The sequence below is a fragment of the Coturnix japonica genome, chromosome 4 (assembly GCF_054131305.1).
Source record: "Coturnix japonica strain WE chromosome 4, WE-NBRP24, whole genome shotgun sequence".
In the NCBI taxonomy this organism is placed as follows: domain Eukaryota; kingdom Metazoa; phylum Chordata; class Aves; order Galliformes; family Phasianidae; genus Coturnix; species Coturnix japonica.
Genome location: NC_140666.1, coordinates 13,444,288 through 13,470,528, shown reverse-complemented (window position 1 = coordinate 13,470,528; position 26,241 = coordinate 13,444,288). Strand labels below are relative to the sequence as shown.

The following is a 26,241-nucleotide window of genomic DNA, read 5'->3' as shown; positions in this document are numbered from 1 at the left end:
TTGCAATCACAGTCACCTTTATTGGGCTCTGCATTTACAATAATTAGGCCAATAAACACTGATTTATAAAAATGACAAACAGGAACTCCCAGTAAGCAAGAAAAATGTGCTTTCTTTAGGGAGGACAAAAGCACACACGTGCAGAACCTGATCCCTGCAGCTGACTTCTCCTGGGAATCCCCACACACTGGCCAAGGGGCACAAACCCAAATCCCAGTGTTCAGCTTCATGCAGGTTGCAGCCAGCCCACCTCATCCACAGACATCAGAGCTCTCAGTCACCTCTCACTAGTTCTTGCTGTCCCATATTCCCAGACTTCCCTACCCATGATAACAACCCTCTGAGCCAAGCAGTGCCCCCGCAGCCCCCACCCCACTCCCTACATACACCCAACAGGTGTGGGTTTGCAACAGGAAAGGTTGTCCCCTCCAGCTCAGGCTGCCCAGGGTCCCATCCAGCCTGGACATGAGCACCTTCAGGACTGGAGCCCCCACACTCGCTGGGCATCCTGTACTAGAGCCTCACTGCCCTCCCAGTAAAGAATTTCTTCCATACTGAGAGATGCCCACATTACAACAGGCAGCCAATGTTATCATCCTCTTGTGCACACATCTGGCAGCAGCTCTGCAACATTGCTTTGAATCGTAACAACCCTTTCAGGCTTAAAATATCTTAAATAAAATGGCTTTCTGTGTGACACCAACACACGTGTAGCTTTCAATTACATTTTAGCACTCCTGATGGGAAGTAGCTCCTTACTGGGAGGACTGACTTCAAATGGCTGGGGATTATGATGTTGGTCTTTGCATCCCAGATGCTCAGAGCCTGGTGTACAATGCAGCTTGCATTTGTCCTGTAGGCATGGAGAGCCTCAAGCATGAGGAAGTGTTTCTGAAGAAACATTGAACATCTAGTAGGACAGAGGCATTAAATTGTCATAGAGACGTAGAATGACTTGGGTTGGAAGGGACCTTAAAGATCATTGAGCTCCAAGCCCCCTGCTGTGGACAGGGATGCCACACACCTGTGGATCAGGCTGCCCAGAGCCCCATCCACACAGTTATTTATCAAGATTAAACCAGCATTTGGATGAAGTTCTTCCATCCTGTTAATAACTTCTGTTGATGAGGGAGCCGGAGTGGTGCTGAGACATGGGGTTTTCATGGGGTGAGCGAGGAGAAGCACATGCTGATGGCAATCATTGAGCAGCTCCTTTGGAATGACCGTCGTGAGCTCATCTGTCCCATCCCTCAGTGAGGGCTGTCAGCCCCCAGCATCCTCTGCAGCTGAGAGCAACACGCATGAAGCTCAAATCCCCGGGTGGTTTTGTCACGATGATTAAGTTCCTTAACTTGAATCAAGTGTGTCTCCGGAGTTTTCTACCACGCTGTGAACTTAAGATAAACAATGAATGATGAATAGGCCAATTACCGAAACCTCTCTCCAACAGGGCCCTGTGTGGCAGGTTGATAAGAGGAGATACGCGGCCTCTCATCTGCCCAAAGTTGCAGAGAATGGGATCGTTTGAAGCAGAAAGGGCTCAGAGCAATCAGCCCTGTGGCTAACGAGCTGTGTTAGAGAGCCAAGACTACCCAATGCAAGAGGCACAGCCCTGTGGGGAGACCCCCGGCAGCCCCCAGGTGGTGGTGGCTGGAGGGTATGGGGTTCCCGAGGCTGCATGCCATGGTGAGCACCACGAGCATCCCTGTCCCATGGGGAACGCTGTGATTTACGTACTGCCTGTGGAATTGCCCAATTAATTCACTATCCACATTAATATTATGGCTCATTTTTAACTTTACTGTCTCCATCGTTCCAGTTTAGTGCTGCTCCGAGATGCTGCCACTGACCTTAATGGGTTTTTCATTAGAACAAAGAGCACCCCATTAATCACGGTTCGTTTTTGGATGGAGGCTGCTGGCCGAGCTGCTCTGCTCCGGGGAGCTGCTCTCAGCGGTTCGGGGACGCTTTTATTCCTGCTTCTCACACCCCTGTGCTGGCTGGGAGGAATTTCTTGGTATGGCATTTCCAGACACAGGGATCGAAGCAAGAGGTGCAGAAAGGAAAGGAGACAATGCGCCTCTTATTGTCCTGTACAGAAATCAGATGCCTTTTAATCATTCCAAATGTTCTTCTGGGTATCAATTAGCCACACATTAATATCAGCCTTGCTTCTATTCCTCAGTTCACATCCGATTAAATTCCCCCCCCCCCCCATCATACAGACTGGCGCTCGTTAGCATCGAAGAAAATGAGTGGTTGTTCCTTCTTCATTGGCGCCAATGGGAGATTTACACCAGAGCTGCTCACTTATAGAAACTCTAATTGTCATCTTACAGCCATTGAATATTTTCCCCTAAGAAGCTGTTTTGCTGCCACCAAACCCGGAACGTGGGGCTGGGCAGCACTACAGCTCCCTATGGAGAACAGAGGTGTGTTTAGGAGCCCCATCCCTCTGCCTGCTCCTCATGTCTGATGATATTAATTGAGCTTTATTAACTTCCAGCCCTGGGAGGTTCTCACCTCTTCAAGTTAATTCAGCCGTCTGACTCCTGCCGGAGTTGTGCTGATTGTCATTAAAAAACTTGACATTTACCTTACAACAGTAATAAAATAATAATGCCTAATTTGGTTTATGAGTGGTATTTGCAGTGTTTCCTGCGCCTGGAGTGGGGGATATTGTGAAGATGGCTGCGATGCGGATCAATTATGTCTGGTTAACGGCTCTGCTGTAATTCTTTCCTGTAATCATAACCGCCTTTCAGTAGAGCAGCTCCGAAGTTTGTCTCTGAAGCAGTAATTTTGACAGGGAAGAAAATAAACAACAAAACAAAGAATGTTTTCAGTCCAAAACACTTCCTTGGGTTTTCAGAACAAAAGCTTCAGAGGCGAAACTTCACTGTGAAAGGCAGCGTGTGGAAATAGAGCTGCAGTGGCTGCACGTATTTGCTGCACTCAGGTTTCCAAACTATTTCAGATGTTTTCAAAGCCTGGCTGCAATTTGCTGTCCATGAAAAAACAACTGATTTTCCCTCCCCAAATAACCTGCTGTCTCCCACTTGTCAACATCAGCCTCTCATGTTAAGACACCCGCATGCAAGGCTGCCAGCAGCTGCAGGGCCAGCAGCAGTCCTGGCATCACCAGTGCTGCCATTTCTTCCTCTGCTTCTCAGCAGAGCAAAAGCAAGCATGGGTTTTCAACGTGGCTTTTCTTCCTTTCAGTGCAGTTTTAATTAGCGCATCCCCGCACTTGGGGTTTTTATTAGCACAGACAGCTTGAGAAAAGGGAGTGTGCCAGCTCCTCCGCACCAGGGAGCTGCTGTCCTGCTCAGAGCAGAGACTTTGCACAGTGATCCTGAAAGCCCTCCTCAAAATGGGTTCATTTCCATGAAGAGATGGGATGATTTCCACAAATGGAAATTGTTCTTAAGTACAAAAAAACATCTAGTCAGGAAATTCCAGGCTGGGCTGAACTGCAGGGTGATGCAGGAGCCACATAAAGTGAGTGCGGGGTGCCAGGGCCCTCCACAGGGAGAGCTCAGATTCCTGCAGTGCTGGCAGGATGTGCACACATCTGCATGCACACACATGTTTGTGCACACAAATGCAAATGTGTACACACGGATGTGTGTGCAGAAACTCGCACACACATGGATGCCTGCCCACGGGCACACCTGCACTGCTGCTGTGCCCGTATCCACATCCCCACTGCCACAGGAGACCAGGGAGCCTTAGCACAGCCTGAGCACATCCAGGGTGGTGCAGGGGGAAAAGCAGGGGGCAGGGGCAGCGCTTGAAGGTCAAGCCCCGGAGCCTTTAACTGGGACCTCATAAGAGGCCCGATGGGCACCGTGCAGTGGAGCTGAGCGTGGGCTCATCTCCAATCACATGGGAATCACCCGCAGTCTGCGAGATGCCGACATCCCCTCTCGCCCACCCGTGTTCCTGTCCCAGCCCCAGGGCAGGCGGGCTGTGGGGAATGCTGGCTGCAGCCGTCATCGGAGCCGCAGGAAGCCAGCTTTACTGCATGTGCAGCCCAGAGGCTGCGTAACTCCACCTCGAGAGCTCGTCCTCGCGTACAGGGAGCAGCCAGCACCGAGATCATGGGAGGGACGTCGCAGCACAGCCCCGAGGACTGTCGCTTTCTGGACGTGAGTTTGCAGTGTGCGTCCCGTGTGCTCATGTCCTCGTCCCACCGGGAGCGATGGCAGAACTCTGGATATTGTCCTTTTGTGCTTATCTAGGCAGAAGCATCCAAGACCCGAAAGAAGACCTGCACCAGGTACAGGGTTTGCGGGCTGCTCTTCAGCGTGCTGCTCATTGCTCTCATCCTCGTGCTCTTTGGTGCCAAACACCTGTGGAACCCAGCACCCAGACAAGTAAGTGCAGCCCATGGGGCAGCATTTCGGAGCGCTGAGCTCCCCAACCTCCTTGCTTAAATTGAACTGCGTCCTGAAATCCAGGCAAGTTTGCAAAATGCATTTGCTTACACCACAGGGATTTGTGGGGTCTTTTACAAAGCCTTGTATTATTCATAACTAGCTTTTACTTTATACGGGTTGGCTTTTTTCTCTGTCACCACATTCCTCTCCTAACTGACAATTAAAGGGTACGGAGCTGCACCACGAAGAGTTAAAGTTACTCTCTTTCACGGGCAGCAAATTTTATGACAAGTAAGAAAATATTTTCCATTTCATTTCAATTATCTTGCCAGAAACCGGTGGAAAAGTCATTATGCCACCGCATAAAGAGGAGAGAAAGCCAGGACGCAGTGGTGATTGATTGTCATGGATTGTATTTCTTACTTTAATGTGTCTGCAATGCGAGGGGATGGTGAGACGGATTAGCTTTTGGAGAGGGAGCTCCCGCTAACTGGATTGAGCTCCTCCGTTCCCCACTCCCTCTATGCACAGTGCTCAGCTGGGAGGCCCTGGGTGCACTGTGCTGGGGTTTCATTCCCTACTCCTGACAGCTCCAAATTTCCTGTGCACATCCCCCTTCCTACAGTGAGCTTCCCTCGCTCCTCACCAACCCGCGGACCCTCAGGCGCCAGTAGCAGCTTTGTCTTCTTATCAGCACATAGAAATAAATACCGCAAATAGAAGCAATAAAAGCCATATGTGAGGCCGGGCTCTTGCCAAGACGTTTATAAAGTCTCCACTGTTCCTCGAGAAGCACGGTGTGAGCCAGCGGGGTGGTGCTGACCCTGGGATGGGCTTTGACTCAGTTTGGACACCAAGGGAATGGCAAGGGGTCAGGTACAGGAAAATCCCAGCACTGGCCAAAGGCAATGTGGCTAAAACAAGTGGAGATGGGGCTGCTGGTAGCAAGTGACCAAAGGGAGAGACCACCCAGAGCTCACACGTGGGCATTCACCCTTTTAAAATCATTTAAAATCATTTATGTCAATGCAAATGACATAAAAATGGCCAAGAAAAGTGATGCTGGTGCTTCACCTGTGCTGTCTTGACAAGGAAAGTGATGATGGGGAAAGTCCTGCTCCCAACATCAAAATGCCATCCGTGTGCTCCCACAGCCCCACCAGCAGCGTGGGAGAACCTGGAGCACTGAAAGCCCTTCTGCATCAGCCCTGGTACCCACAGCATGGCAGCATCGCCCCAGCACCACCAGCACAGGCAGGAACCATCAGCGAGGGACTCACCATGGACACATATGGGGACATATTTCACATGGGCAAGCAAGAATCATTTTTAGCCCTATAAAACATCTCTCTGAGCAGCACAGGGCAAGCCAAGCCCAAATGGGTTATTTGGCCACAGCACTGGCATGAATAAGTCTTTGTAAATGGAGAGGAACTTGAGAGTAAGGTACCACTGAGGATTGTACCCTCCTATAGCTGATTTATGGCCCCGTGCACACGCTGTCAGTCAGAGCAGGCAGCCTTCCAGCCACCTTAGGCTCTGCACTACTTTTTCCATACCATAAAGTCTATTGACATATATATATATCTTTATAAAAGCCTCCTGCTGACTAACAGGAGATGCCGGCGACTGCCAAGGAGCACATCATTCTTCACATTTTTACCAGGGGCAAAGGTACCCAGTAGTTACTGCACTGCTCAGCCAGCTCCAGCACCACAACATCCTCCTGCAGTAGCAAAATGGTGACCCGGAAAACCCTGAGAAAGGTTTTGCACAAGCCCTTTGCTTCTGCACGTTGCTATTTGATTGGGAAAAGAGACTCTGCTCAGCTCTCGCTGTGCCAGCAGGATCACTTCTGTGCTTCAAACAGCATCTGCCACTACTCATCCTTTAAGGGCCTGGCGTCCGCAGAGCCGGGAGGGCTGCCAGGCTTGCTGCGCAGGGAGGAGAGGTCTGCTCCCCCGGCCCCCTGCGGGGATGAGCACACCAGGGAGCAGGCTGTGACACCCTGCAGCTCCTCAGCAGCTCTTCAGAAGCCCTCAAGGAGGGCTTTGATCTGCAGGCAATCCCCAACCTCCTCAAGACAGGAGGAAGCACTTCTCAGGGAAAGCAGAAGGCACAGAGATGGAGCCAGCGAGCTGGGGACAGGGGATGGCAAAGTCCCTTAGTCAGGGTTTTAGTCCAGTCTGGAACATAAATATAAGATGTTAGGAAAAAATTCTTCTCAGAAACAGTGGTGAGGTATTGGCACAGGCTGCCCAGGGAGGTGGTGGGGTCACCATCCCTGGAGGTGTTCCAGAACCATGGAGATGTGGCATAGAGTGATGTGGTTTAGTGTGCATGCTGGTGATGGATTCACGTATGGTTCTGCATGATTTTAGTGGTCTTTTCCAACCGTAATGATTCTATCATTCTATCACAAATGGGTGTGGGATGAGCATCCTCTAGCCCCATGTTCACCTGTTCCTATTCAGGTTCTCCATTATCCCATAGCCAAGCACATGCCTCCATCCTGCCCCTCCGCCTTGGGAGCTGCCTCTCCATGCAGGGGTACAAGAAAGACTAGAAAGGCAGTGGGGGCTCAGACAGTGTGGTTCTGTCCCTTTCAGGTCTACGACATGGAGCACACCTTCTTCAGCCATGGTGAGAAGAAGAAAATTGTGATGGAGATCGACCCACTGACCAGGACGGAGACCTTCAGGAGTGGGAATGGCAGTGAGGAGATCCTGGAGATCCACGACTTCAAGAATGTGAGTGAGCACGGTTATGTGGGGAGCTCTGCCCAGACCCCATCTCCTTGCTGTGAGCTGTGGGGATGCTCTATGGGAGTACCCTGCACCCCAATGGGATGGTACCCAGCATGTGCTTAAAATGCAACATGTGCTTCCCAGTCCAGCTCTGATAGGAACAAGAGGATCCCTTAGGATGCTGCGGTGTTGCTGGAGCAAGCTCCAGGATGGTTTTGTTCTGCATCAGAGAGTGCAATCCCCATGTGCAGACCACCTGGGCGTACTCTCAAAGGAGAGGAGATGTGTGCCTACGTAAGCTTTAATAGTGGCAAGGTTCAGCTCCAGCAAAATACATTTTAAAAGCGAGACCTAGTTATTGGATTTACCCCTGCAAAGGAATGCAATCATCATAAATCTACCCAAACCCAGTACATTTGTCTGTCTGGAGAGCATTAAAACCTTGTGACAATGTTGTAGGCTCTCTCTGAAACCTAATTAAAATTTGTAGGGAAATACCTTGTGCGGTGACATATGGCAAAATTTTCAGCTAATAGCCTAGCAGGAACTGTGGGCTGAATGTTCATATAACCATAACGGTCAAATACTCTTCTGCATACTTTTATTTATGGTAACTAGAGCTCGTGATAGTTATAAGGAAAGGGGGAGCAAAGTGGAATTTTATGACTACCTGCCTTAAAATATTTGTGAAAAGCCCAATTCTCCCAAACCATAAAATGCAACATCCCTTAGGAGAATCTGTTAGTTCATCTTAGCACTGCTGCTGAGCAGAGTATGCACAAAAACATCAACAGGAAAAATATGACTAAGCTCTGATCCAGCTGTACTCCCCATAGGATGCTGTTATTTATCCTGCTACGCCGTGACTGCTTTCTTGCTCTTTGTTTTGGTGCTATAGGGAATAACCGGCATCTTCTTTGTGGGACTTCAAAAGTGCTTCATCAAAACTCAGACCAAAGTCATACCTGAGACTACAGAGGCCAAGATCCCTGAGCTGGAGGTATGTGGGTAAAGCAGGACCCAAATCTGTGGGGCACCCAGCGTTGTCACTGCAGCCCCACTGCACCAGGCTGCGATAGAGAAATAAGGAGTTGTGATTGCTCCATGAAATGATCTTACTGCGGAGGATTGCTTCTGAAAACAACAAGTCGAAAAAGATGGGATTAGGCAGCCGACGGACAAAAACCTCTCAGCACAATACCGAAGATCAAGAACAATAATCCTGTTGTAGTCAAAAGGTCGCAAGGCAGCTCAGGATTAGCAAACACCAAAAAGTCAATCAAATTGCTTTCTCCGAGAACTGAGCCTCCTGTTCTCCAGCAGAATGAGGCAGAAGTAATGAATTTAAAAGAGCAGCCGCATTTACAAAATGCGATTTGAGAAGGCGCTCTGCCACTTGCATGCAGCCTGGCCAAGCAGTGCCACCATCCTGCACAAAGAAATGGTGTGCCAGCATGGCCCCAGCCTCCACAAGCCTCCCTTTTGCAGATGTGCCTTTAAATATCACCCACCACATCTTGCTGGGACGAGGTGCACGCCTGATGTGCAGCATGGAAATAGTGCTACCTCCATAGATGAACTCTAGAGGGGGACGTGCTGGCTCTGTGAGGTCAGCAGATGTGCCCCATCCTCAAGCCTGCCCACTTGCAGGATGAGGGTCAGTTCAATCCCCCCTTCCCAGAAGCCATGGCAAATTAAGTGCCAGCAGAACATGTGTTTGGAATAAAGCGTGGGCAGAAACATTTCCCTGAATCATGACCCAAATTCTGAGACACAGATTCTTTGATTATGCCATAAGAAGCTAATAGATCTTTCCTGCTACCGCCATAAAACGGATACGACTTTTCAGTCTTTAGCAGAACATTGCCCCAGGTAGAGAGCTGAAATGTGAAACCCAGGGAGATAAATGTAGATTTAAGATCTACCATTTCTTCTGGGGAGCCTGGCTGCCTTGAGAGAAATTGGGAAACACACAATCGGTGCCTTCAGCAGCAATCTCTGCTCTCCTCCCTCCCCTGGTTCTCTGTAGTTTGGAGGGGAAAGCACAAAAGGAGGTAAAAAAAACCCCACATGAACTGGGGAAAATCCCTCCTGGAGCCCCAGTACTGCCAGGCCGCCTTCCCAATGGGACGGCACTTAGCAAAATGCTGCAAACAACTCAAAATCGGTCAGGTGTTGCTGGCTCTTGAGTAAGACTTCTTGAAGCCATATGGGGAAATTCTATAAAAGAAAAATGCAGCTCCAGACACCTTCTGGAGAGGAAAAAAAGCCATTTGCCAGCTTGCTCTATGGGCCACCACCGGCACCATCCACCGCGCCGCCTTGGCAGACAGCACAGCACAGACCCATCCAATAATCTTTATATATCTCCTCCCTAAGTGCCTGCCAAAACACACCATGGGATAATGCAACGGCAGAGACATGTGGTATAAATTACAGAATACGGCCGTGCAAAGAATTTCTGCGAGGAATAAATTAAAGCATTCGATCACAAAATCGGGAGCAGAAGGAGAGAGAAATTAAGTAGTAAGAGCAAAGCAGAAGAGGAGATGTTTTAATCTTTGGTTTTAAACGAGCTGGGGAGCTCCAGAAGGCTGATCCAGATGGTGGGGACCGCAAAGGAGAAGGCTTCTGCAGCACAGTGGAGGGAGGAAGGTGAGAGTGGGGTGGTGCTGGTCAGGCGTGAACCTACTGAGACCCCAATCCAGGGTCTGATGCAGACAGATCTATGTGCTTGGAGTGGAGATGTGCACTGAGGTAAGGAGAAGAGGGGTGCTGAGCTGGGCTGAGGGTCCATCACCACACTGCTCTCAAATCTGACTCTTCTTCAGGGTGAAGAAATCACCACCACCTACTTTGAGCAGTCCATGGTCTGGGTGCCTGGCGAAAAACCCATTCAGAACAAGGATTTCCTGAAGAGCTCCAAGATTTTTAACATTTGTAGAAACGTGACCATCTACTGGATCCACCCAACACCGATAGCAGGTACAAGGAGCCATCTCCTCCCACAGACACCTGCAGGGTGACCACTGGGAGCAGCCCTGCCACCTACCATGTCCCCTCTCCCACTATCCCACTCCTGCTGCCCTGCTGCAAGTCTCAGACATGAGCCCAGTGCTTGCCACAACCAAGAGGGAATATGGCCAATGTAATAGCATGGGCTGACAGTTCCCTCTGTGAAGTGTTCATCTCCCCTGGCTCCCCACCGTTCTGCATTTTGTAAAGTGGCCTCCCCCCTCATAACAAGGCAGAAAACCCCTTTGTACCTGCAAGGAAGCCAGCGCTGCTGGAAACTGGGACACCTAAATTCTTATCACCACATGAACATCAGAGCAGGAGCAGCCATCCGCCTCTTAATCACACAACAGGGCTGCCACCTCCAGCTGCTTGCCACACGATCCTCTCAGAGGTTGTGGCCTCTGAGATCCGCTGGTATAATTACCCACTCTCTCTAAGCCATTTCTATCAGAATGAGCTCTTTTAAAACCTCAACCAAGACACCTCCCTCCTCAGTAGCTGTGGAGGCATCAGGTTGGATGTTAGGAGAAATTTCTTCTTGGAAAGAGCAGTGATGCAGTGGCACAGCTGCCCAGGGAGTGTTGGGGTCAGCAGAGGTGTTCCAGAACCATGGGGATGTGGCACTGAGGGATGTGACTATGGGCATCGTGGGGATGGGTTGGGGTTGGACTGGATGATCTCAGAGGTCTTCCCTGAATGTAATGACTCTATCCTTCCAAACAACCAGCAGATACTGTAGAAGGGTTGAAAGTGCCCCGCATGATGTTGCCTTACAGGGTCCAAGCTGGGGCTTTATAAATATGGGTTCTTCCCACAGCTCCGGAGCTGGCTGGCCTGGAAGGAACAGAAGAAGATGACACCAGGCTGCTCATGGATGACCAGAGCTGGCTGGATGGGGACAGTGAGCATGGAACGGAGACTGCCCTGCCAGGACCCAAACGCCGGGCACGGCAGCTGACAGAAGAGGACCTGCCTGTCAATGACTATGTGAGTATGGGGAGGCACGTGCTGGGGTACCCAGCAGCATCCAGGCTGCACTGACAACTGACTCTCTCCCACAGACAGAGAACGGGCTGGAGTTCCACCCACTGTGGGACGAGCGGGGCTACTGCTGCGCACAGTGCCGCCGCGCCAACCGCTACTGCCGGCGGGTCTGCGAGCCGCTGCTGGGCTACTACCCCTACCCTTACTGCTACCAGGGCGGCAGGGTCATCTGCCGGATCATCATGCCCTGCAACTGGTGGATCGCACGCATGCTGGGCCGGGTGTAGCCCCTGTGTGGACCCACTGAGCCCCCAGGTAGAGGCCTGCAGGCTGCAGGACCTCAAGCTCTGAGGGGTGGGCCAGGCTGGCATCATCGTCCCACTGAGCGGTGAGAGGCAAGCAATAAATGTCCTATATGAGCGATTGCAAAGAAAATGGAAAGTCGTTTCATCTCAGCCTGTGATGCTTAATGGGTCTGAGGAGTGATCTAATTGCTCGGCTGCCTCCTTGTGAGCAGCCATAACTCAGGTGGCTGGGAGTTGTCTTGCTGGGAACGTGCTGGGGTCCCCAGCGTGCACCTGGCAGAACCAGCACTTGTTAACAATACACAACACCCCTCAGCTATGGTGCCCCTTACATGTTGCAGGGTGACAGGGCTCCCTGCATGCAGAGCCCAAGCAGGAGCCAGCAGGGAAATGGGCAACCCATGCTGGAGGAAACTGAGGTGCAAATGGCCCTGAGTGCCATTAGCTGTCCCCCAGCCAAGAAACAAGCAAAGCCTGCAATGCAAGTGATAAAAAATAGTCTTCAAACTGCTGACACGCTGAGGAGGACACTCAGCCTTCACAGCCAAAATCCCACATTTTCTCTTTTGATTTCACCCACAAAAACAGCTGTTCCAGCAAAGGAGGATGTACATCAGCAAGCAGCAGGTGCCGAGCTCTCATCGCAGACGCTGCTGCAGCCCCTCAGGCTCCACATCCCCACGTGCAGTGTGTCCCCAGAGCTGTGTCCCTGCAGGCATCTTGTCCCGATCCCCATGTTCAGCTCCTGGCAGGGCCTGGCCAGCAGCCTGCCGCTTAGCCAGCCCCAGGCAAACACCCAGCTCAGGAGTGAACGTTTCCTTCCCTCCCTGCATCAGCAAAGTGGCGATTAGACTTAGACAAATAAAACATCCTCAGGTCCTTCGGCGGCTCAGCTCCCCGAAGCCTCTCTCTTTTTCAGCCTGAGGATTTAGAAGACTCTCAAAGCACAGAGCGGGTCACGGGTTGGCCCCATGCATCCCCCGCAGCGTTCCAGGGGCTCACAGCCCTTCTGTTCGAGCCACATCCTGAGACTTCAGCTCTCCTGGGAGCCGAATGCTGCCAAGTGGCTCTGACGCCCCACAGGCGTCACTGGCCAAAGCCCTCCCCGTGTCACCCAGGGAACAAGCGCTGCTCATCGAAAGCTGCCCCCAGCACAGGGTAGGGCAGCGAGCTCCCTGCGGGACTGCTGACTGTACGAGTGTGTGGCACAGACACGTGCTGAGCTGCTCAGCCGTGCGTGCAAAGGGTGCAGCAGGGCTCCATGCACAGCCATCCCTGGGGACAGCCGGGAGTTTCTGATGAGTCCCCCCGCAAGCAAGGATGTCTCTATCAGAGCCATTTCCACAGCCACCTGCGCTAAGCAGAGCAGTGTTTTGCATGCAAGCCCATGCCTGCACGCACACCCAGACAGGTAAAAAGCCAGCAGGGTAAAGGCAGCTCTGTCCAGCCTGGCACCAAAGCCAGTCAGACGGGAATCATTCCATGTCTCCCTGCTTTTGCATGGCTTTACCGAGAAGAAAGGTGTATTCAAACACAGCTCTGCTTCTCACGTGTTGTTGTTTGGTCTCCATCCATCAGTTGCACTCTTGCACTCTCTCTGCAGCTGCTCCCATGCTCTGACGCACTCTGCCTTGCCTTCCAAACCCACGAGGCTCTCAACAGCCAGCCAGGGGCTGACACCAGCTTGATTTATTCAGCGAGGTCAAAAGAGACACGAGCACTTCAGGCTGTTTCCCTCCAGCTTCCCCCACCAGCAGTGAAGCTGCCCCACACCTCCCCTGTCCCCATCCCACACGGTGTTGGGCATGACAAAAGGCTGCCACTCACACCCACAGCTTCACTCCACCACCCCACAGCCCTCACAACGTTGGTGACCGTGACCTGAAAACATTCCCACTTCCAAGGAGAGCTTTCCTGCACCACCTGAAACCACCACTCAGCATAGTAGTGCCTTGCACTGAGAGAGCACAAGAGCAGCTGTGAGCACACACAAAGCTTCCACCCACATCTCCTGGCTCCAGCAGTGCTGCGGCATGCTGTGCTCTGAGCACAGGAGGGACACACTTTGCATCAGGGCTGAACTCTGGAGCCCCTGCATTCCTCCAGCAGTTCCTGTGCTGAGATGCTCCAGGCTTTTTGTTTCAGCAGAGTTGCACAAGGCTTTTTATGAAGCAAATTCAATTACAAAAGTTATTTGTAAGCACGAGGGCACCGGTGAGTATTTGAGAAACATGAGCTGCAGAGGCCCAGCGGTCACCAGCTGGCCCAGGGTCAGCACATTACCTTGCAGCTGGGTTGCTGCTGCTGTTTGCAAAGACTTGAGAAGAATTTCCAGGGGATTAATAGAAAAGCCAGGGTGGTTTTGTAGAGTAAAATATCTTAATATTTATTGTGTCTCAAGACAAAAGAGTTCTACTCAATACACAAAACGAGTTAAAGCAGCATGTAATACTGACGATCAAGTCACAGCTGACTCGGTGCAAGGACACCTACACCAAGGTAAAGGCACCAGGATCTACATCACCAAACCCTGCTACAGCTTACAAAGAATGGCTACAGCCCGTACTTTAAAAAAGTACAACTATAAAAAAGTATATAAAATCCAGCATGACGATGAGAGCTTGGCAACTAGCCGAGAGCTTGCTGAGCAAAGAGCTTCAGCAAGCAGGCACTGCTTGAATGGGACAACAACCCCATCTGAAGAAGAAACGTGGCCAGCAATTGAGGCTGAACAGAGAGGGGATGCAAAAGGGCTGAGAATAGAGGTTGGAGATGAGAGAAAGCACAGCTTTCCCGAGGGAGGCACTTAGTGAGAACAGCTCCTGCCCAGGAGCAGGGCAGCCAGCGAGGGCTGCAATGAATGGTGGCAGCGGCTGTTCCGGCACAGCTGAAAGAAGAGCCCGGCACCTGCAGGAGTGCAGCTACTGCAACCACCTCAGCTACACTAATTATCCCACTCAGCGGTACAGTAGAGTAGTGTTAGGACAAGTCCCTGAGCGCAGCAGAACAGCTGTTGCACTCGTTTCGATGAGCTATCTGAGGAGAGGATCAGTCAATTCAAAGCAAGACTTCATGAAGCAGCGTCCGGAGGAAAACTGGAGGTGGTGTGGTCTTCCCCCACACAGCGAGCAGGAGGAATGCCTGCCATTCAGAAGACAGCATTAACAAACACAGCATTTAGAGGTCCAGAGTTATACACCATGGAGCAGACAGGGCTTAGCAGATGCCCTCCTGCATGGCTCAGCAGCACACTGCAGGAGGCACTGGCAACAGCCACAGACAGCCCGGGGGTGGAGGCCCAAGGTTAATGCAACAGCATCACAGGCAGCACCAGCAGGACCACGGTGGATCTGCATGCTCTGTTTTTGATAAAGATGAAATAACTTCCCCTCACTTCCACCCCCTCCATCACCATGGGAGTACACACATCACCCACTTGTGGTTTAGGAGATGCAAACAACCCTGAAAGCCCAGTGTAGCAAAGCCATGGCTTATGTCAGCAGATAGACGTACCTTAGTCAAAGCCACTGTGCACCAGAGGGGCTACACCATCTCGTACTGGTTGTTTGTGATGTACTGGGACAGACAGCAGGCGAGGATGATACCAACCAACTGAAGGGAAGAGGAAAGACACACTAGAGGTGGCCCAAAATAAGACATGGTGCTCTAGTGGGAAAACCTGACCAATTGTTCCGTAACATCAGGCACTCACATCTCAGTTTTATAACATGCACAGATAGTGGGATTTACAAACCACAGCACAGGCTGCTGCACCCCACTTTAAAGTAAGGGAGAGAGACTGAAGGAGAGGGTCCTGGCAGGTATCCACCAAGACAACTCCTTGTGAGTGATGCTCCACATGCCATCCTCTTACATACTGCTTTATGAAGCATCTATTGTTATACAGTAACTGTATAACAATAATCTGTTATAACAATAATTCAGAAATTACAGATTTCAGGAGCGTCACAGCCAATTGCACAACCACCTCTCCAGGCTTCAAGGGCAGCAGGGAATCAAGGTTGCTGTTTCACATCAGCAACACATGCAGAACACGCTGCTGTTATCACAGTGTGGCCTTCCAGCCCCACACAGATGCTTAGAGCTGAATCCTGCAGGAGTTTGACCTATACAAGCCAAGTTAGAGGCACATTTACATGACTGGTCCCTGCTGGCTGCACAACACAGCAAAGACTTGCTGAATGAGTGATAAAAACCAGGAAATGGCTCCAATTCCCCAGCCCAGCGTCAGCCAAGCTAATTGCAGGGCTGGAGCTGGGGGAAGCAGGCAGCTCACCGTCTGTGTGTCAGTCACGTCTCAGCCACCCCACGCAGAGCACAGCTCAGTTCACATCAGTGTGGGAGGGAACAGAGATCAGCCCCAGCTCCTGGCCTCTCTCAGCCACAGCTGAGAGCTCCTTGTAGCACAGACTGCAGCCATAGCCCTGCTTGCTCCACGTTATTCAGCTTTCATTACAGGACAGGCAGTGTGACATGCTCACATCTTAGCGAGGTGTATACCTTCCTCTCCCCACACTAGTGCTGTTACCTGCTGGTCCTGTGCCTCCAAGGTCTCACCGTGGCTTCTGGACTACATAAAGAGCAAACTCACTTCTCTTCCAACAGAAAGCCTGCCAAGCTTGCTCAGCATCCAGAGTTGAGCAAGTTTTCCAAACCCAGACAAATAAAGGCCAGCTATGCATCCTGCAGCCCCTGCCGCAACACATCAGATCTGGATTTCCTAAGTGCTCAGCCCCATTGTGCACAGCTCCTTGGGAAACCCAGACCACGGCATTCACTGTGCACAAAGCCCAATTTAGCTAGGAACTCAGGGGCAGAGGCCTCTCGTTTCCTGCTGGGATAAAGCCTGTCAGATTACAGGACACTACGCACATTGTTGCACGAAACCCGTGCAGGAAGTGTCCTACAGGATAAAGTAAACTGGAGGCTGAGGAGCTGGAGGGGGAGGAAGCAATTACAAGTTGTGATGGTGTGCAGGGCATGAGGTCCTCTCACCATTTACCAGCACAGGGGATGCTACACAGGTGCTCCAATGACCCAGCCACACCAAAGTGAGCCCAATATAGTTAAGGGGCAAGATGAGGTAGAAAAAGGAAAAGCATTAATTGGGCTCTTACCAACAGCAAAAGCAGGGAGTTTAACCAAAGCAATACAAGCTCTGTTCAGCTGCTTTGTTTTTTCTCAAAGTCTGTTGTAGAAAGGAGCTCTTCCCAAATAACCTGGGCTCAGAGAGACAGAGCAGGTGCTGCAGCCTTGAGTTTAAGAGGCTAGAGGTTGCACAGTGGTGAAGTTAAACACAGATTAGCTGCGGAAGAGCTGTTCTTCTCTGGCTGAGAAAGGCTGTGCCTTTTGTACACAAACTGCACAGAAACTGAATGCCTCTGGATAGAACCTGGCTTCACTCTGCACTGCTCCTGTTCCCAGTAGCAAGTGAAATTTACCTGGAAGCATGCGATGCCAAAGGAAATGCCAGCCACAACACTCATTTTTGACTCCATTGTTGATGTTACCAGGAAAAAACAGCCCTGCAGGAGAGGAAGAGTAAAGCACGTGGGTCCAGGGTTTTCTGTTTCCCCCACCCCCATCACAAACCTGCCTCTCCGTGGAACCCTAGTGCAAGAGAAAGAGTACCCCCAGCTCCCTGCAGGACTTGTCACCCTTGTTATCAAAGGCAGCACCGCCCTTGGCTTTCTCTTCATGTGAGCAGTGGGATAAACAAAGCGACTCATCTGATGAGCACCCTGTGTAACCCCTGCACACATCACCAGTGTTCCCTGCACCGTGATGTCACCTGTGCTCACCACACAAGCAGGACTTTGCACATCGGCTGACAGACGTCAGCGCTACAGAATGAACTTGACCAGGAAATTACCTCCTTATTCTCCTGTTCTCAGAAATGCACAGGCCCAGGTGCAAACAGTGGGGTCAGGCCAGTCCCTGACCTTAAGGACTAGGAGGGACTGCAGGTGGGAGGAAAGGCTCCCTCCTGTCTATCCTCCCCCTATACCCACCCCAGAGGGATCCCTGAGCCACAGGGTGCGTGCATTTAGGAAGAAGTTTTCCTTTCAAGTGAAGGCCAAACCCTTTCTTATCCAACCAGCTCTTCCTTCCCCACCTCCAGAACTTGCAGGGAATTTTTATGAGCTTAACTTACATCTACAAACACTTTCTGCTTGGCTTTGCTTGGGTCTCTCAGATCCTCCACCGAGCAGCCATCCTGGCTCTTGCAGCAGCTTTGAGGGATTCCCTTCTGGGTGAAGTATTCGGTCTTCTCCCAGTCTGAGTAGTTCTGTACCCCGCAGCAGTGCAGCTGTCAGGAGAAGCAAGAATGGTCACATCAGGATGCCAGTACCCCAGCCTTACAGGCATTCCTGCAGCAGCTCCTGGGCTTTCAACACTCCATATCCCAGCATCCATCCAGGAAGGTCTCTGACTCTTACTCAGCACCTCTTCCTCCCCAACTTAGCAGTCTTATGATCCTCACCGGGATGCTCTAAATGCAGCAACAGAGGCTGCTTGTGCTCCAGACATAACTCCAGAGACCCTCCTCATCAGCCCTAACTTGGACCAGATGCTTTCCATGTGTGGCTGCTTGTCCTTCCTGCAAGGCAGCAGCAGGAGGGCTCTGAGGGCTCCTCTTACCATCCTGTTGTGCAAGAGGACACCAAATGCAGCGACGGAGGGGAACACCCAGCTAGGAACACCCAGGGGGTAGGCAGATGCACCTGGATGCCCCTACCACGATCCAATGAGGCAGAGAGGAGCACTCACAGTTTTCTGGATGGTGTCGACCGCCTCGCTGTGACGATCCGCAGTCCCATTGTAGTTCTTCAAGGCCAGATTGAGGTTGCTCTCAAAGCTTGTCTTGATCTGCAAGACAAACGTCTCAGCAGCCGTGTGAGGAGGACATTGTGGTGCTGTCCCCTTGCACGCGTTGGGACCTCAGCCCCACATTAGTCACCACTTGGTGATGGCAGGAATGACTCTGGTCATGGCCTGGAGGCATTCCCCGCTGACCCAGGCAATTATACACACTATTACAAGGCAGGAGGTGTCTCTGTGGTGCCCGGAGCGTGCGTGCAGTAACACAGCCCTACACCTTGCCAGCTCCCCCAATTAGCAGGTTGCTCCACAGCAGAGAAACCCTCACAGGAGCCTTACTTACAGAAAACAGAAAGGAAAGAACATTTATATACGGGTTTCAGAGGATATTTCAATGGCAGACAGAGAGTCCCAGAGTCGCGCTGGTTGGTCAGAGGGGGAGCTCCCTGCACACACAACTCTTGTCCCCAGCAAACTGAGCCTTTATGGGTCCTTACCAGGACCAAGCTGCTCCTCTGGCCCCCTTGAGTCACCCTAATGCTGCTCCAGCAGCACCTCCAACCTTCTAAGCGGGTCCCCGGCCCCCATTGCTACACATTAATGAGGGGCACACTCACCTCGTGCCTGAAAACAAACCCGACAACGGCAGCCACCAGCACGATGAGGAAGATGAGGGACAGCAGCATGGCGTACTGCGGGCAGGAGAGAAGGGCAACATGGGTCGGGTGCCCCAAAGGGAACCGTTCCCTTTAACCCCCCCCCCCTCGGAAAGCACCTACCAGCTTCAGCATCCACGTGCTGCCGCGGCAGGTGGCAAAGCAGCCGAAGGTGCCCAGCAGCACCACGACGACACCGGCACCCACCAGGACGAAGGGCACGTTGGTGGCTTTCTCGTCCAGCAGCGAGAAATAGACGGCCAGGCTCACCGTGCCCCACACGCCCACGGCCAGCAGCACGATGCCCGACACCTGCAATAGAGGGGGAATGTCGCCGTGTCGCGATAGGGCAGCGCGGTCGCGATATACCCGCGGGGCTCGGGAAGGGAGAGGACTCGCGGGCTCGGCCCGGCGCTCACCCAGAACACGAAGGTGTAGGTGAGGAGGACGCTCTTCAGGCAGGTGATCACCGGCTTCGTCTGCAGCCGCCGCGACGGGGACGCCATGACCGGACCGGACCGAGCTGCGTCCTGCCGAGCTCCGACGAGCCGAGCCGAGCACCGCCCCGTCGGGGAGGACCCGGCCCGCCCCGCACCGCCGGGCATTGCCGAAGAGTCCCGAAGTTTTCCGAATGGTCACGGAAACAGCCGAGCACGCCCGCTGTAGGGCACTGTGGGGCACTGCAGGGGGCAGAACCAGCCCCCTGGGTGAATTCCCATAGTGGGACCCCTCCTCGTGCCCTGCTGGGCTCTATAGGGTGGGCTTTGCCCCGTCCCCTCGCACTGCGCTGTTGCTGCGTGCTTCCATGCGTTACCCCCCCACCCCCACCCCCCAGGGCCAAAAAGCCACTCATCAAGATGGCAAAATAGCGTTTATTAGGAGTAATTAACACCTTATATACCTTAATCACTTCGTCTACGCCCCCTAGAGTGTACGTTTGAAATGCGCGCCCAAGGCACATCACTAGGTTAGGACTGAACAGGGGGGAGGTACTAACAATGTCACAGCCCCAATCCTCGTTAATACCTACAGCATCTCCCCATCCCCAAACACAACAGGGTTCTGCCTCGTTAGTGCCTACAACACTGCGCCCAGTGCCGGGCACTACACGTGCCCACAGGGAGAGCTGCTGGGAGATGGGATCTGTCCATCTCGGCGCAGCTGTGTTATTAATTAGCACACTTACCAGTCTGGCCGTCACATAATTAGCACATTCAGGCTGCCCAGTGCTCCGTGCCAGCTCCTGTACCTGCCTGCCAGGCCTTCCCGTCTGCACCCTGCGCCAGAACAGATCCCCTGCCGGGCCCCATCCCACCCCTCAGTGCCAGGCAGCAGACCCCAGCCTGCACCATTCATTCTCTTTGCTTCACAGAGGCTGAGCCGGAGCTGGAAAATAGACCCCAGCTGGAACCGATTGCCTCAGGTCTGGTTTCAAACCCCACAGCGTGCAGTGAGGTTTCCTCATTTCTCAGCCCTTCTAGCCCTGCCCCGCTGGAAAAAAGGGCCATGATCGCTGCGGTTTGTCCTTGGAGCTCCCATTCCAGGAGTCTGGAGCTGGTGGTGGAAGCTCCTCCGTTCTCCTTTGCTTGAAGACTGATTCTTGGCTCTGTCGCTGGCGAGGAAACATCTGAAAAGCTTTTAGAGCCTTGGAAAAGCAGAAGGTACTCTGAAAAGTAAGGAATCCTTAGGATTTATTGGTGGTTTTTTTTTTGACAATCTCATCGCTTGGGGCCTGACTCATGCCTTTTGAATGTTTGGGACAGGCAGCGGAGGGGAGAAGTCGATTTACTCAGCAGAGGCAGCACAGCCAAAGCAGGAGCACGAGCCGGAGAGCAGCGACGGAGGGAGCTGAGCACTGCCCCCAGCCCCGGCTCCATCCCGCAGGGGCTCCGGCAGCCCCCCACCCAGCACAGTGGGGCTGTCCGGCTTTGGCATGGCACAGGAGGCAGCACCCGTCCTGCTGGTGTTCCTCACCAGGCTGGTGTCGGCCACGTGGCATGAAGGTGAGCACCGTGGTGGCACCGGCATGTGGGGCAATGAGTGTCAGGGCAGGGAGGGGAGGAGGTGAGTGATGGGAGTGAGGAGAAGTCCCTGCGTGGTAAGGCCAGGAGAGCATTGCTACACAGTGGGGTTATGGGAAGGGGGACGCTGCTGTGGGGCTGGGAAGCACCCAGAGATGAGCAAACATTTGACCTCATTGTCACAGCCTCACTTATGGCAGTAGAACTTTTCTCCTGACTCCCTGCTGCTGTAGCCATCAGATAGCAGATGTTGACCTGGTTGAAGCACTCTGACCCCAATCAGGTCACGTCCCCTCCCCACAGCACGCTTGCACCCTGCCCCAGCTGGGCTGGGATCCAGCTCTGGCTCAGCCTCAGGGAAAAGCCCTTGTACTGCTCTTTGCGGGGGAATTCTCCCTTCCCTGTTTCTTCTCCCTCCCCCTGCTGCCTCCAGTGATGCTCCTGCCCATCTGAAATGGTCAGGGCAGTGCCTACCATGCCATGCCATGAACATCTGCAAATACACGGCATGTTGGCAGGGGAGCATCACTGCCTTGTATTGTCTTACCAGCCAGGCAGCTGCTTGCTGTGGGGAGCCACACCGACCCACAGTGCACCAACCCCATGCTCAGCTCCTCTGGGGCTGCCATCCTGCGTTGGCGCCAGCCGGCATGGGAAGGGCACGGGGATAAAAGGCTTTGTGGGAACAAGTGGGTGACTTAACGAGTTTGTGGGAAGCGATGGGGAGCCGCACTGTAGTAAAAAGTTCTTGTTGGAAAGATGTGTAATAAAGTTTCCTCCACGTGACTTAGGAGCTGCTGGTTGGATCGGCTTCAGCTTACACTCCCCTTTCCCAAAAGCAGGGGTAGGGGGAAGGGGCAATGGGTACTACCAGGGGCTGTCCCTTTGGATGCATAAAAAATTACCATAGTGCAGTGAGGTGGGGTCCTGCAGCAGTGGGAACAGTGAGGAGGGGGCAGCGCTGGGGAGGCCATTGGAAAAGGGGCGGAAATGTGAGCTCAGTGCTGGGGAATGCCGCAGCCGGACAGCACGCTGCGGGGCCCAGGGGGCTGCAGGGCTCAGTGCCAGCTCTCCTTGCATGCAGGCCTTCTTCCCCAGCCCCCACTCCTTCATCCTGCCCCACCGGTCACTTCACCATGGGGGTGTTGGAGTTGGTGTGGTGGGAAGGGCAGAGGGCTGGTGCAAGGCTGTCCCTGTCTGTTGTGCCAGGAGTCACTGTCCGCAGCAGGGATGATGCAAGGCCAGCAGCACCAGGCAAGCTCCTCCAGCAACTTCATCCTTCACTCCAGCACACTGCCATGCTTCTCATCCCTTGCTGTGCTCAGACAGGCAGGAGGGAGGTTTCCTTCCTTCCCTCCTGACCACCGAAAGGCCAGGGGTCTCAGCTAGGCCAGCACCCACTTACTGCAGTAACCACGTCTGCCCTTGGGGATGTTTAGTCTGCGGCTGCTGCCAGCCTGCAGGCTCACTGTCTGCCCTGCTTAACCCTTCTGCTCCAAGCTTGGAAGTGCTAGGACAGCAAGGCAAAGTCTGCCCAGAGGTGGGATCTCTCTCTAAGGAACTGTGGGACAGTTTGGGACCGGACTGTGTTGCTGCATGAGGCAGAGTCACCACCTATGTGTGGCCATGAAATGTCACACAGTGCTCTCATCTCACTCCTGCTCTGTAGGGTCTGGCTACTATACTGCTGAGAGCCACACCAATGAAGTATATGTGGAAGAAGCACCCCCTGAACCTGCTCTGGATTATCGTCGAGGTAACAGCATCCCAAACCTTTCCCTCAGGTCCCTGAGGGAACCAAGGCCTGGCCAAGCATCCCTCACCCCTTTTCTCCCTGCAGTGCCTCAATGGTGTGCCACGCTGAACATTTACCGTGGAGAGGCGACCTGCTACTCACCCCGGGGGGGCAACTACCGCAGCAGCCTGGGGACACGCTGTGAGCTGAGCTGTGCCCGTGGCTACCGACTGGTGGGCCGCAGTGCTGTGCAGTGCTTACCCAGTCGCCACTGGTCTGGCATGGCGTACTGCCGACGTGAGTGCATCCCATTCACCAGGCTTGTTGGCCTCCCCTTGGGCACTGCCAGCCCCGAGTCTCTGCCTGCTGGCACAACTAGGCAGCCAGCCCAGCCACTTCCCTCCCCTCTTTGTTCTCTCTGGCCTAGAGATCAGATGCCACGTGCTGCCAGCGGTGCTGCGGGGCTCCTATGTTTGCTCAGCCGGGGTGCAGATGGATTCCCGCTGTGACTACACCTGCCTACCCGGCTACCAGCTGGAGGGCGACCGAAGCCGCATATGCATGGAAGATGGGCGCTGGAGTGGGAGCGAGCCAGTCTGTGTAGGTAAATTCTCACCCTACTGTCCTCCCAGGCTGTTTGTGATCTCTAGGAATGGGCACCCTCCATCCTCTCTTTGCCTGCAGATAGCATCTCTAGTGCCTGACCAAGTGCTGGTGCCTTGCACCTCTCTGCTCAAGAACCGTAGGCCCTGCTGCTCCCTAAGGTGCTGTTAGTCACAAAGCTCAGGCTGATAGAAAGTGCAGCATTCCATGAGCGAGGCTGAGCCTGGTCACTCAATGCTAACGTTGCATCAGGCTTTGCTTGCTCCAGTGCCAGGCTGTGCTCAGCAGCTGTGGGATCACTGGGCACCTGGGGTCCTCCTCTGCCCGTTATCCTACTCGCATAGCACAGCCTCAGCTGTTCCCCAAGCTTATTCCTTCTTCCTGTGGGCAGATGTTGAACCTCCCAAGATCCGCTGCCCTGAGTCCCGTGAGCGGATAGCAGAACCAGGCAAGCTGACTGCTACAGTATATTGGGATCCGCCTCGTGTGAAGGACTCTGCTGATGGCATCATCAAGAGGTGAGCGCAGAGGCAGTGCTGGTATCACCATCCAGGGCTGGGGGCTGCACTGGGTGCCATCTGAATGCCTCTCCTGGGGCATCTAACAGAGAACCCATCTGTTGAGTGCAGAGTGACACTGCGGGGTCCAGAGCCTGGATCTGAGTTCCCTGAAGGAGAGCACGTGATCCGCTACACTGCCTATGACCAGGCATACAACCGAGCCAGCTGCAAGTTCAGGATCCGTGTCCAAGGTGAAACAGGCTCCTTTGGGCTGCAGGCTCCCTGCTCTGCATACCCAGGACTGGGCCTGTGCCCTTCTAACCCTAGTCTGATCTCACCTGGCCTCCTTGTTCGCAGTGAGACGCTGTCCTGTCCTGAAGCCTCCGCAACACGGCTACCTGTCTTGCACCTCTGATGGCAACAACTATGGTGCCACATGCGAGTATCTGTGCGATGGGGGCTATGAGCGCCAGGGTACCTCCCTGCGGGTCTGCCAGTCCACCCAGCAATGGACAGGCTCCCAGCCCCTCTGTACACGTAAGTGGTGCAGGGCAAGGCAGGGAATCTACCTGCAGAGATGCCCAAAGCTTAAGGGAGTTTCTGTCTGGAAGACCGGGGAAGAAGGGGTGCAAAGCAGCAACTCTTCTTGTGCTCACACACTCTCTTGTTGCCCCAGCCATGCAGATCAACACTGCTGTGAACTCAGCAGCCAGCCTGCTGGATCAGTTCTACGAGAAACGCCGGCTCCTTGTCATCTCAGCACCCGACTCTGCTAACCGCTACTACAAGATGCAGATCTCCATGCTGCAGGTGAGCCAACGTGCTGTTTCCCCCTCCTTGCTCTCCATCGGCACGTACTCACCACCACATCCCCTCCTCTGCAGCAAGCCACCTGCGGGCTGGACCTGCGTCATGTTACCATCATTGAGCTGGTGGGGCAGCCCCCACATGAAGTGGGCCGCATCCGGGAGCACCAGCTGTCTGTCGGCATCATAGAAGAGCTCAGGTACCAGGGGACGGGGGGTGGGATACGTGACCCTTCAAGCAGGAGCAGCTGGAAGGGGCCATCCCAAAGAGTCAGGGCAGGTGTCTTGTAAGAACAGGGACACAGGGGGAACCCTGGGGACTGGTAAGAGTCTGCCTCTTCAGGCTTCTCCTTTCTGCTGCACTGAGGCTAAGGATGCCCTCAGCCTGTCCTCGGTGCCCAGAGTCCAGACACAGAGACACCAGGCCCTCCTGGCAGCTTACAGCCCTGAGGAAGAGGTGGAAGCCACCACCCTCAGGAGTACCTGACCATAGCAGTGTGGGGTGGGAATGCTCCAAGCTAGGGACTCTCAATCCTGACCATCAGCTCCCTTCTGCTCCCCCAGGCAGTTCCTGCACCTCACTCGCTCCCACTTCAACGTGGTGCTCCTGGACAAAGCGGGCACTGACCGTGAGCGCTACATCTTGCCCATCAGCCCCGATGAGCTCTTCGACTTCATTGACACCTACCTGCTGAGTGAGCAGGAGGCAGCCCAGCGGGCACAGCGTGGGGACCCCTGTGATTGAGGCAGCGAGGGGAGACCCCTGCCACATGCCTTGGAGGACGGACAGCTTCCTTTCTGCTTTTCTAGTCGCCCACAGTAGAGGAGGACTAGGGTGCCAAGGTCTTCCAGGAGGAAGGGAGCCACTCTCAGGCTGCTCTGGCACAGGGAGAGGAGCAGGGACAAGGATGAGACAGGGGCCATACGCTAGCAGTCACTGCACAACAGCCAGGAGTACCCTCTGGACATAACCCTGACTCAGCCTCAGGCAGGACCACAACAGGACATGCTGGATTTTCTCTGTTCAAACCCCAGGGCAGGGAGGGAGAATAGGAGCCCAACAGGAGGAGAGACCACAGCTGAGTGCGTGCTCCATACCCTGTGAAAGCTCCCAGAGCAGAAAAGGGATAGGAGAGCAGGCAGGGCGACATTACAGATACCTCTTTTGCAGCAGCTTCACCCTCATTGTGGCCGTCCTCACACCATACACAACTTAAACTCACGCTGTCCCTGCCTGGGCTCAGCCCTGCTGGCCAGGCACTGATGCCAGGCTCCTGCCAGAGCCAGCAAACGCCTTCATTAGAAGCAAATGGCCCCATGCTCAGCAAAGACAGTAACAGACATCCAGTACAGAGGCTCATAATCTACTTGCTTCTCCTTACACCCAGCATCGTGGCACCCTTCCTGGGAAATGTTTTGGCAGTAGAATATCACCTTGAAATTAATAAATTTGTAGAAAAAGGTCAGTTCAGCATGGCCCCACCAGTGTTCCCTATGACTGAACAGCTGGAGCATGAGCTGGTCTGTTCTCTGCCCCTGGGTCCCAGAGCCAGCACTGTCCTTTGGGAGGAGGGTGGAAGAGACAATAAAGGAGCAGGTTATGAAATACAGAGGGTGGGAGGGAGAGAACTGGAGGGGAAA

The 26,241-nt window shown here is 53.4% G+C and overlaps 3 protein-coding genes across 5 annotated transcripts; 2 read left to right on the top strand and 1 right to left on the bottom strand.

Moving 5' to 3' along the window:
* TSPAN6 (tetraspanin 6) lies at nt 1-19,477 on the bottom strand. 2 transcript variants are annotated; one of them, XM_085544576.1, is made up of 8 exons: nt 19,355-19,477; nt 19,059-19,247; nt 18,897-18,971; nt 18,229-18,327; nt 17,612-17,767; nt 16,899-16,982; nt 14,950-15,048; nt 1-1,394 (listed from the first exon to the last, which is right to left on the bottom strand). In XM_085544576.1, exons 1-7 carry the CDS (start codon nt 19,439-19,441, stop codon nt 14,980-14,982), a joined length of 759 nt encoding a protein of 252 aa, XP_085400702.1. In that variant the 5' UTR covers nt 19,442-19,477; the 3' UTR covers nt 1-1,394; nt 14,950-14,979. The 2 variants fall into 2 exon arrangements, with proteins under 2 accessions (XP_085400702.1, XP_015715864.2); XM_015860378.3 differs by lacking the exon at nt 1-1,394 and adding an exon at nt 13,797-14,577.
* On the top strand, nt 3,880-11,566 carry TNMD (tenomodulin). Its single transcript, XM_015860377.3, has 7 exons — nt 3,880-4,151; nt 4,245-4,379; nt 6,992-7,132; nt 8,028-8,129; nt 9,961-10,114; nt 10,965-11,134; nt 11,209-11,566. The coding sequence occupies exons 1-7, from the start codon at nt 4,104-4,106 to the stop codon at nt 11,416-11,418; spliced, it is 960 nt and encodes a 319-aa protein (XP_015715863.3). The 5' UTR covers nt 3,880-4,103; the 3' UTR covers nt 11,419-11,566.
* A 695-nt stretch (nt 19,478-20,172) lies between the features above and the next one.
* Nucleotides 20,173-26,066, top strand: SRPX2 (sushi repeat containing protein X-linked 2). Of its 2 annotated transcripts, none has more exons than XM_015860374.3 (11): nt 20,173-20,608; nt 20,699-20,938; nt 22,626-22,712; nt 22,797-22,988; nt 23,119-23,295; nt 23,686-23,812; nt 23,924-24,045; nt 24,152-24,331; nt 24,471-24,604; nt 24,679-24,800; nt 25,165-26,066. In XM_015860374.3, exons 2-11 carry the CDS (start codon nt 20,869-20,871, stop codon nt 25,343-25,345), a joined length of 1,392 nt encoding a protein of 463 aa, XP_015715860.1. In that variant the 5' UTR covers nt 20,173-20,608; nt 20,699-20,868; the 3' UTR covers nt 25,346-26,066. The 2 variants fall into 2 exon arrangements, with proteins under 2 accessions (XP_015715860.1, XP_015715861.1); XM_015860375.3 differs by having other exon boundaries at nt 20,426-20,596.
* The last annotated feature ends 175 nt before the right edge of the window (nt 26,067-26,241 follow it).

Bases quoted from the DNA above. Each gene is read 5' to 3' on its own strand.
- TNMD (XM_015860377.3), top strand. From the start codon at position 4,104: ATGGGAGGGACGTCGCAGCACAGCCCCGAGGACTGTCGCTTTCTGGAC. The intron at 4,380-6,991 runs GTAAGTGCAGCC...TGTCCCTTTCAG, and splicing joins GGAACCCAGCACCCAGACAA to GTCTACGACATGGAGCACAC. The intron at 7,133-8,027 runs GTGAGTGAGCAC...TTGGTGCTATAG, and splicing joins AGATCCACGACTTCAAGAAT to GGAATAACCGGCATCTTCTT.
- TSPAN6 (XM_085544576.1), bottom strand. From the start codon at position 19,441: ATGGCGTCCCCGTCGCGGCGGCTGCAGACGAAGCCGGTGATCACCTGC. The intron at 17,768-18,228 runs GTGAGTGCTCCT...TTCTCCTGACAG, and splicing joins TCGACACCATCCAGAAAACT to CTGCACTGCTGCGGGGTACA. The intron at 16,983-17,611 runs GTAAGTTAAGCT...CCTCTCCTGCAG, and splicing joins AGCAGAAAGTGTTTGTAGAT to GGCTGTTTTTTCCTGGTAAC.
- SRPX2 (XM_015860374.3), top strand. From the start codon at position 20,869: ATGGCACAGGAGGCAGCACCCGTCCTGCTGGTGTTCCTCACCAGGCTG. The intron at 23,813-23,923 runs GTGAGCGCAGAG...TGTTGAGTGCAG, and splicing joins GCTGATGGCATCATCAAGAG to AGTGACACTGCGGGGTCCAG. The intron at 24,605-24,678 runs GTGAGCCAACGT...CCTCCTCTGCAG, and splicing joins TGCAGATCTCCATGCTGCAG to CAAGCCACCTGCGGGCTGGA.